At 31.8% G+C, this 11168-nt stretch overlaps 1 protein-coding gene across 1 annotated transcript; it reads left to right on the top strand.

Moving 5' to 3' along the window:
* The first annotated feature begins 10382 nt into the window (after positions 1–10382).
* On the top strand, positions 10383–10928 carry LOC125814205 (uncharacterized). The gene has a single exon (XM_049493666.1). The coding sequence runs from the start codon at positions 10383–10385 to the stop codon at positions 10926–10928; it is 546 nt and encodes a 181-aa protein (XP_049349623.1).
* Positions 10929–11168: the final 240 nt, after the last annotated feature.

Here is an 11168-nt window from a genome sequence, read left to right on the forward strand (position 1 = left end):
AAATTAAAATCTAATAACTATAAAAAAAATTAGTAACATTAATTAAAAGTCCTATTTATTTTTGTCAGTATAAAATTTATTAGAAATTCATCTATAATTCTTTAGTTGTAACATTATAAACTCTCTTAGTTATTACTAATTATTGCAAATGTTATTCACTCTTTTACACTCTTTAGTTATAACATTATGAATTTTCATAGTTATTGAATTAATTATTCTATCTTTATCTTTCCTTATATTAACTTTTGACCAATAATTTTTCCTATTATTATACCGCCCATATATATGTGATAACACGGTGTTGTTATTTTTCCTTGGACGAATCATGCTTGGTTGAATAAATTGAAAATTATTTACAAGTTTATGAACTATATCTTTGTTGGTAGGATAAACATGTGATTATATATATGATTTCATAGATAGAATATATTCTTTAATTTTAATTTTAGTTTTTTCAGTAAAAAAAGGAAACTTTTCTCAGTTAATTATGGGCAGTCAAATAACTATATTTGATTTATGTACACAATCAATCGAAAAGTCAAATATGAGAGCCAACAAAAAGAACGTCATCTATTACTCCCTCCGTTTCTTAAAGAATGACCTGGTTTGACTTGGCACGGAGTTTAAGTAAATAAAGAAGACTTTTGAATCTTGTGGTCCTAAATTAAAGTTATGTCAAATGTACAAAATTGCCCTTAATCTTGTGGTCTTAAACATGCCACGTGGAAAGCAAAAAGTAAAATGTTACCAAAAAAGGAAAGAGGTCATTCTTTTTGAAACTGACTAAAAAGGAAAGGAGGTCATTCTTTGTGAAACGGAGGGCGTATGTTATAACTTATAAAATAAAAATTATAAACATAGTTCTAAAAAATAAAATGTAGTTGTTCCCACATGTTCATATGACATCTAAACAGATTAAGTGAAATACACGTGCAAAACACATCTGGATATATGACAAGAAAAATACACAACAAATATCGTCTCTAAGGTAATATTAGTGAGATACAACTAATTACATGATTGAACCTCATCAAATTGAAATAAATATATACATTATTGCATTTGACTAATAAATTTTTTTACTGACTATCTTCATAGGTTCGTGTGAATAAGAGATACATATGATGATCCACATTGAACATTCTCAAAAGAAACTGCAATATTATTTTGTGCAAAGCTTATTATTCAAATCTTCGCTTAAATTTTTTGAATTGATAATCACGTGCAACGCACGTGTCGAAAAACTAGTTTAATGTAAATGAGTGAACCTTTGGCCTTTCCATTAGTTTTTTTATTATTATTAATATTAATTTTTGACCACTTTTCCACTTTTAGTATTTAGTATAATATGATATGATTATTAGGTAACATTTTATTAATTAAATATTTATAACAATTTTATTTACTATAGGAGTCAAATGATAATCTAACTTTGTACTTTGGAACTTCCTACTTTTAATAATACTAGTTTTGGGAACATGCATTGCACGTTTGACCTTTATTACCGTATAAAATTTATATAAGCTTATCTCATGTATAAAAATATTTGTAACATCAACCCAATTAATAAACATATATATATATATATATTATCATAAAAAATGAAAAAAAATAAAACTAAAGCAATATATTAACCCGAATAAGAAAGAATAACTAATAAATAAATTTAAAAAATACATAAGAATTATATGATGATAAAACACAAAACTGCAGTGGACTAACTTTTATGTCTAATTTATAAAAAGAGAAATTGTTTACCTCAAAAGTTGTAAATTAATATAAAAATAATAGAGAAAAAAGAAGATAAATACCTGATATTGTAGATGAATATGGTTGTGTTGACAAAATGAACAAAAAAATTGTTAATAAATTTTCCGCCTAATTTTTAACTAATAGATAAAGAATGAAGAACATAAGAAGTTACTCCCTCTATTTCAAATTAATTGAATTGTTGAGGTGTTTCACACTCTTTAAGAAAAGAAGATTAAGATATAAATGAGGCATAACTTTCCATTTTTACCCTTATTAATTATTGTCAAATTTATAATTAAAATAACTAAATATTAATTAATCACTAATTCCAATACTAACTAATGAAGGGTAAAATTGGAAGAACAGTCTAAATGTAGTCTTGAAAACTGAACAATTAAGTTAATTTTAAAAATAAAAAATGTCACAACAATTCAATTAATTTGAAATGGAGAGAGTACTATTGAACACGGAAAAGAAAAGTCATTTATTTCATAATCAATTCAAATAAATATAAAGGAAATGAGGGAAGTCAATTGGTTTGCCTTCTCACCTACTATGGCTACTATGGCTATACGTCTCCCACACTTCTATTTTTTATTACTAACTTTTATTTATTTATTATGTTTATAGAATGTATATTTATATGTTACACTTAAATTTCTTAAAATAATATTTGCTTGAAGGACAAAAGAATTATTCAATATTTCATGGGGTTTAAATCTAAAAGGATTAACAATTAAAACTCATTAAAAAAAAAATGGAAAATGATAAGTTGTAACATCTAATCATGTATTTGGTCTAGTTTAGTTGTCATTATTGATTTGATTTTAGAAGTTAGTTAAAGGTATCTTTTTAATTAAAAAAATTAGTGAAGGGCAGTTCTATAATCCAATTTTGAACATAAAACCTTTCCACTTTTAATATATATATATACACACACACCCCGCAACTTCAAAGTAAAAATCTGAATTATTCTTCATATGCATGTAGACTCGAACTCGATGATTTCTAAGTGTACATATATATTAAGGTCCTATACTGAATGTAATAAGTGTATCATATGTGTTTTAGGGTCCTAAGGTACCTCAAATACCAAGTCAAGTTCAAAGCATTTTTATCGACTTAGTTCTCACATCAGTTTATATAAGGGTCAACTTGAAACTTTCATAAGTCTTATCTTATAACCAAATAACATCCGTATACATATAGTAACTCTCTCCTTTTCCCAAAGATCAAAAACTTCAAGAAAAGTTTTATTTTTTCAATTTTGCAAGATCTAAAGGCTCAACGTTCTAGATTCTCTTCAAGAATCCTAAGGTTTTCTATCAAGATTCTTCCCCAACCTTCATCTCCAAGAAATCCGTAGAAGGATTTCTCAAGTTCAAGATATAAGGTTCAAGCTCAAAACTTTTCTCCAATAATTCCTTAGATTCAAGTATGTAGGACTTCAATGAGGAATTCCTTTCATTCTCATGTACAAATTTCTAAGTTTTTATAAATTTAATCGCATAGTTAGGGTTTACAAACCGACTTCCCACTTCACCGATTTTTAATATCCAATTGCATGTTTTCTTGAACTTACTTACTCATGATTATGGATTTTAACTGCTGTATTTCCCTTTTATGTTTATCAAGGTTTTCCATTGTCATACTTACTAGTTTTTTACATGATATTGTGTGTGACTCTAAAAGCTTATATTTTAAAACATGCTTTTAGAGCCTTTATATTATTATGAAATCTATTACGAGGATCTACAAATTATGCATGTTCAAGAAAAATTTCTCATGATTTGAGAGATATGCTTTAGAAAGAGATTTCAACAATTAATTTTAAAAAGAAAGAATTGAGTTTCTCATAGATTTGAGCATAGTCTCAAGATATATTTTAGAAAGAGAATTTGAGCAAGACTCATGATAAGCTTAACAAATATATTTATCAGCTATATGAATAGTATGTTTTGGGAGTAGTATTTAGCAGCGATTGAATGACGGTTCTAGATAGCCCAAGTTCCAAAACTAAATGCCTCCGTAGGTTTATGTTTCACCACTTTTTTGGTTGATCATTTCTCCCTGAGAGCCTTAGATTAGTGGATCCGCACTATACATGCATGTTTTATACTCTAGCAAGATATAGGGGACCCTCCCAACTAGGGCATTCATTGGTGCATTGTGATCTCACATTGTCTATGTCGATTAAGAGAAACTTCCACATAAAATATTTAGTTCATTTATTTTATATTTTCTTGATATTAACATTATAAGATTTTCAAATGTGCATCCTTTCAGATATGATTTCAGAAAATACGATCTCAAATATTTATTTTTGTTTCTGTATTATTATGACATATGTCTCAATTTTAAGTCTAAATCCTTTAGTTATTGTTTTATGTATTACTCTGTAATGACCCGATCATACATTTTTGAAAAGTTTTATAAATTTACCATTTTACCCCTCCCGTTATCGATCCCGCGTCATTTTTTATTTGAGTTTGAAAAGTTGGTTTTGAACTTTGTTTTAAAAGTTGATTTGGTAAGTTAGTGAGTTTTAAAGACTAATTTGTTAAGAAAAAGGTTTTTGGGGTCTTTTGGAGTTTTGAGTGTCGGAATGGAATTTTGTCGATTCCATCAGTCTTGAAATGTGAAATTTGATCCGTGTTGGTTTTAGATTTTGAGTCATTTTTAGGATTTGAGATCCCAAGTTGTGAAATTGTGGAATTTTAGTCTTTCAATTGACTTTGGTCACTATTTGGGGTTTGGATGCTTGGATCGGAATTCCAAGAGTTCCGCTATATTCAGAGGATGATTTTAAGCCTATGTGAGGTCTTGGTTGATTTTTGAGAGGTTCTGAGCTTGTTTTAGCCTTTTTAGACGTTGAATTAGTTTTTTTGTGGTTTTCATGGATGTCAGGTCAAAGAGACATCAGATTCGTGCTTTGACGGTTCCCTTAAGTCTGAAACGTTGAGTATAATTTATTTGCATATGTCGCTTAAGAGATGCCCGCCTTTTTATTTGGGTGGTCGCTTTTTTGACATCAAAAGGGATTTTGCAGCCATTTTCGAGATTTAAGCTCCATTTCATCATTTTTTAGCTTTGGGGATCCATGGTGGCAATTTTGAAAGGAAATTTTGTGCTAGATCTTTTGGATAAGTGATCTTGATCCTAAACCTTCATTTTTCATTAATTAATTATGAGTTTGAACATTAAAATGTGAGATTTTTGTGGTCTAATGTCAAGGTTTTCAAGAACCCAAGTTCTTAACTAAAACTGTGATTTTGAAGGGGAGTTAATTCCTTGTCCGGAATGATTTTCACTAATAAGTTTTTAAAGACTTAAGCATCATTTTACCTTAATTTTAGAATGGGGTTTTTAGTTGATTGACCCACCTTTCAAGAGGATTGATATGGGTATTGTTGTACTTGCTTGTGCATAAATTGTGTGGCTTTGGAAGTTGTTCGGAAGAGGAAGACTCAACTATTGGAGTGATTGTTGATTGATTTAAGGCAAGTGACTTCCTAAACCTTGTAATCTAATTGAATTCGTATGCTTCCGTTGTTTCTTGTGTGTTGAGAGTAATGAGAATGAGATGAATGGTTAAATTGACCACTTGTTATGTCTAAATGAACAAAAAAGGGTTTGAAATGAAAAAGGCTATGTGTTGAACATGATGCTGTTTTGCCTTAATGTAACCCTTATTGATTGATTGATGATATGCTTGAAAGCGTGATTATGGACTTGAATTATGTAACTATTGTCTCTTCTATATATGTGGTGTGATATTGCTTGCGTGCATTGATCGTTGAACACCGTGATGAGACATGTGATGATTATGAGGCCAAAGTTTTACCGACAAGTGTTATCATGCCGAGATCTTTGCCAGCGTTAGTATGATTTGGCCGAGGTCATTACCGGCGAGTGTTAATATGCTGAAGTCATTTTCGGCAATGGTTATAAAGCTTATGGGAAATGATTCTGGCTAGTGATATACAGACGATGGGAAATAGTTTCGGCCAGAGATTGATTATTGTGAATGGGTGTATAAATGATTATGCGTAAATTGCTTAAGACTTGAGATTGATGTACTTGTTGTGTGTGATTGAATTTCTTGTCATTGAGATTAACTTATTTGATACGTATGATTGTTGAATTGTGAAGTTTGAACTGTGAATATTGAGCTTGTGAGCCGTGTATTGCAGAATTGCTAGGTTGGACTGATGTTTATGAAGGTTGTAGTTTGAGGAGGTTCGGTTTGAGTGTAAGAGGTATTTGATTTCTAGCTAGTTGCTTTGTTTAGTAGGTTGCTTGTTGGGTACCGTGTTGTTGGTATTCACCCCTTGCTTCTATACTTGTGTAGGTTTTGAGCCTGTACCTGCGTGATCTCTTCCTCTTTTCTTCGATCTCGAGGTTTGTCAAGAACTTAAAGAAGTAGTTGCTTGTCATTCGACGGACCCTCTTTTTTCCTTTTCTTACACTTTATTCTATTTGAGAAACAAAGACTGAGACTTGTAATTATTTCTTAATTCCGTACTTATGTATTTAGTTTCTTGTACACGTGACAACCAAATTTTGGGGGTTTTAACAAAAGAATATTTTTTTTGCTTTATCTTATTCTTGTTTTTGATGTTATTTTTCTTTTCTTTAGTTTTCATTGGGTTGAGGCTGACTTGTTTTGGTGGAAAAAGACAAGTGTCATCACGTCCATTTTTGGGTCATGACATACTCATGCTCATATTTATAATTCTTTTAGTTGTTTGTTTAATTGTTGATCTCATCACTTACCTTGCATACCAATACATTTCATGTATTAATGCTACTTCATTTTATGATGTTGATTTCAGAACCCTGATTCAGATTTGCGGCCAGATGTTCCACTAAGTTCATCTACTTATTGTGGTGAGTCCTCCTCGCATTCATAGGACTTCAACTATGAGTCAGTATATGTTATTCACTTCAATTGTGTTAGCTTTTTGGCTGCCCAGTGTGTTGTCCTAGCAAATTATCTCATTTAGTTTAGCGGCTTTCAGACATTAGTATGTAAAAGATTTATTTCTTAAATCTATTTCAGTTATGATATTTATTTATAGCTTCCATTTAGTTCTAATGTGATATGCTTAGATATGTTATGCCAAGGTTAGCTTGGGATCATTTGTGGTTCAAAATACTGTGTCTCAATTAGGGTTGAGACTTTGGTCATGACAACCTAGGTCGATTTGATTTGATTTTTTCATTAAGCAAATAACTAAATTAGTTATAGTGGTTTATTAAATCTATAAACCAAATCAAACCAACAAAAAGTCAATTTTTTTTTATCTTAGTAGTCGTTTCGTCCGATTTTCTCAAAAAAAAATTTATTTCTTATAATTACACCATGAATGAAAAATATATCAGATTGAAAGGGTATTATCTTGACCGTGTATTTCATTCAACATGTGAAGTTCCCAATTGAAGAGACATATGATACCATTGGCAAATGAGTGAGTGATTATATTGTTTAATGGAATCAAAAGGACACTTGAATAAATAAAATTAGAAAAAATAAGTATACAATAGAATATCTGAGACATTGTGTTAGGAAAATATATAAAAAAATTCACGAAAAGACACAATGCATGCCAATATTTAAAGTCATTTTAAAAGCCCAAATATGAAATAATATATATAAACATTGAAAGCTATAAACTTGTCACGCCCCAAACTCAAGGGGCACAACTGACTCCTAATGCCAAAACTCAGGCCCGAGCTGACCCTGCTGAACCATTTGCTACTAGCGCATGGAAGTCACATGCAATTAAGAAAACAAACAAGTATATCTCGGCTTAAAACTAATCCCTCGGCCGGCAAGGCCCCTGTCAACAGATCTACAAAAGAAACAACTACTCCCAAGAGTTCATATAAAGAAATTGTCAACTAGCACAGAAGTCCTGATTGGGCCGTCAAGGCCACCATGATCTCTATACCAAAACTGAAAGCATGCATATAACAAGACAATGCATCACACAACCAACAAGCTTCAGCAAACCAACAAACTAGGCCAGCATGGCCATAACGTAGTTATAAACCCCACACACTAGTCTGCAAGCCTCTAAGAGTATTAATGATTGGCGGGACAGGCCCCAGCCTACCCATAGAAATATGTACAACAAAATCTAACAAACCTCCAAACACTGGCAGCTCTGGAGGAAAGGAGATAGCCAACGGAATAGAAGTCAATCCTGCCGCTGAGGAGGTCTACTCAGTCGTCTGTCAGGACCTGCATGCATGAATGCAGCGCCAACAGGCAATGGGGCGTCAGTACAAAATAATGTACAGAGTATGAAAGACAATAGGCTATGATCAAGTATCTTAATATACTGGAATAATCCGATAAATAAATCAAGGATAAGATAAGTGTACTGACCTGCTCATAAATCTAAATTTATCAAAATTAATAAAACAACAACCTAACAGAGCCCCCATAAGCTCGGCAGGTACAAACATCACACAAGACAACCTACTCAGACCCTCATAAGCCCGGAAGGTGCCAATCAGTCTATATACCCCTATCGATAGTCCCCTAGCCCTGTAGGCAATCGCCTATCCCTCTTAGGCATTAATAGAACACCATAGCAGCACATAGTTCTCTTAGGTATCAACATAGCTTATAGACAACTCATAGCCCTCTTAGGCAACAACATAGCCATGTAGGAAGTCCATAGCCTTCTTAGGCATCAATATAGCCCCGTAGGAAACATATAGCCCTTTTAGTTATCCATATGGCCCCATAGGCAGAACATAGCCTTTCTAGGCATAAATCACATTCCTGCAGCTAACCACAATAGCCTCAAGGGCAACAATAACAATCAAATCGTTAAAAGCGAGCAATCTAGTTATAAGAAACTTATACAAGTAGCCTCTAAGTCGTGTCCAACATAGGGACACTACTAAATGAATAAGAATCCCGACAAGGGAGGATTAGATCAACTCGAGCAGCCAATAATCAACAATGACGCTACAAGTATATCAAGTATAATAAGGAACATGTCGTAAGTAGGGAATAACCTTAACATACCTTTTTCGCTAAATTCACGTGGCTAATGACTTTTACTCATAACTCCCTCGATACTACAACAAGGTAGGACCATAATCAACACACAAAATAAAAGATACCATGACAATACGATAAAAGATATGTATTTCCGTCGCAAATTGCTATTTGCTGCTTATAAAAGCTAGAGTCGATGAAAGAAGGGTCTTACCTCGATCTTAGGTTCGTAATACGCCTCAAAACCTTCAAATATATTCAAACCCTTACTGTCACAACACTAAAATGTGATATGCTACGAAATCGATAAAACAAATTATACCACGATGATGAACCCAACGCGTAGAACAACTTTCGTCAAGGACTTAAGTCGAGAAAATTTGTACTTCACTTGATCCTAGAAATGGGTTTCTCTAATTTCTCTGGTTATTAGCTTAAAAATGAACAAAAAATTCGAAGAAGACGATATATGCAACTTTCCACCGACCTAGGGCCCCACCTCACGTGCTTGCTTGCGCAGTCCTACGAAAACGCTAATATCTCTCTATTCTGAAGTCGTACGAACAAATGGTTTGATGAGTTGGAAACTAGACTTGTAGACCTTCGATTCGATAGTTTGTGGGCCCCATAACTCTTTATATATTGGGAGAAAACCTCCAAGACATTTGACCCAAATTTCAGAGAAATCTTTAAGAACGAACTTACGATAACTTCCGCCAACTTTTATTTTGCCACTTACCTAACTTCAAAACTTGAGATGCAACACTTGAACACTTAAAATAGGACATACCACATCATTCTTAGTTTATTACCCACCCTCCTTGTCTTTCCATGGAGATACGAGTAAGTTTAGACGTTTCGGAAAGTCGGAGTGTTACAAAACTAATTTGAAAAATACTTGTAAAGTAGATTATTATAAATATTTTTTTTAATAAAAGATTAAAATTATAAATGTATTATGTCTGTTTGGTTTGAATTCTATTTGACTTTTTTTTATTTTATTAATACCATATCAAACCAAGAACGGTTAGGATTTTTATTTCAATGATAAACCAATCAAATCAAACCACAAATCGAGTTTGTTTGTCGATTTGACTTGGTTCGCCAATTTAGTTTGGCTTGATGGTTTGACATGTACACCCCATATTTGCATTCATTCAAAGAGAAGAGCACATCAATATTTATAAGCAATTAAATATTATTAGGAAAGTAAATATTTTTCCATGGAAAGTAAATATTTTTCCATTAACGTAAATTTAAATATGAAAAGAAACTAAATAGTATAGAATATTTTTAGACTAAAAAGGATAAAATGAAAATATTCTACCATTAATGTAGATCATAGAACAGAAGGAAAGTAAATTTCAACAATATTAACCTTCCATAAACTCATTAAAATATGGAAATATAATTATTTAAACTCCAACTTCAAGATTGGCTTGTGCAATTAATTTATTTCTAAATTTTGTCAGATTATCTCAGTCAACTTTCAATTATTTAATTATGTCGTCATATCAGACAACTATAAATATAACTCAAAAACTCTTATTTTATATTCAGAGATAGATACTCACTTACATATTTTACTCTTTCACTTTTTGTGTACCAAAATATGACTGGAAAGGGGGTATGTTGGACCACTAGAAATCTTGATGAAGGAAAGAGAAAAAAAATTACTGAGGAAAGATTAGCATCATTGTGTAAGAAAGCATATGAGTCGTCTATTCTATGTGTTGTAAAGGTTAGTATAATATCTTTTACTCCTGGAGAAACTGATAATTTTACTTGGCCGTCTTTAACTGAGGCTAATGAAATAGTAACTAATTATCTAGCTTGCCCAGAGAAACAAAGACAATACAAGTTAGTTGAACATGAAGCCTACCTTCAATCTATAGTGAATGATAGGGAAAAAGAAATCAGGGAATTAGAGAAAATGGCTAAGGAGAAGGAAATGGAGAACCTCTTCAACCAACTTGTTGAGGGAAGAAAAAAGTTTGATGAATTTGATGTTTGTGACATCAAAGGGTTGTTAAATTTATTTAACGATAAGAGGGCTAAACTAGACCAAATGGAGATGCAACTCAGTGGAAATGTTGCAAATGAAATCGGTGCTAATGACAACAATGCTGGAGAAGAGAATGATGGGCATCCTAATTAAAGTGTTAATTGGGCATTTAATCTTTTTATTTTTCCATTACCTAATTTTCCATCTTGTATTTTAGTAGATCTCCTAGTTATAAGTTTGTTGCTCATTATTAATATATTTATGTTATTGTTGCCATTTTAGTGAAATATGAAAGGGAAATTTTCAGAAACAACTAAAATTGGGCATTAATAAGACTCATTAACTACAGTTTCAATATTTACAATCCACAATTATATTTTTTTATTTTTTATA

The sequence above is a fragment of the Solanum verrucosum genome, unplaced genomic scaffold (assembly GCF_900185275.1).
Source record: "Solanum verrucosum unplaced genomic scaffold, falcon-dt-bn FXZP01000085.1, whole genome shotgun sequence".
In the NCBI taxonomy this organism is placed as follows: Eukaryota; Viridiplantae; Streptophyta; class Magnoliopsida; order Solanales; family Solanaceae; genus Solanum; species Solanum verrucosum.

Coding starts and splice junctions, on each gene's coding strand:
- LOC125814205 (XM_049493666.1), top strand. CDS start 10,383: ATGACTGGAAAGGGGGTATGTTGGACCACTAGAAATCTTGATGAAGGA.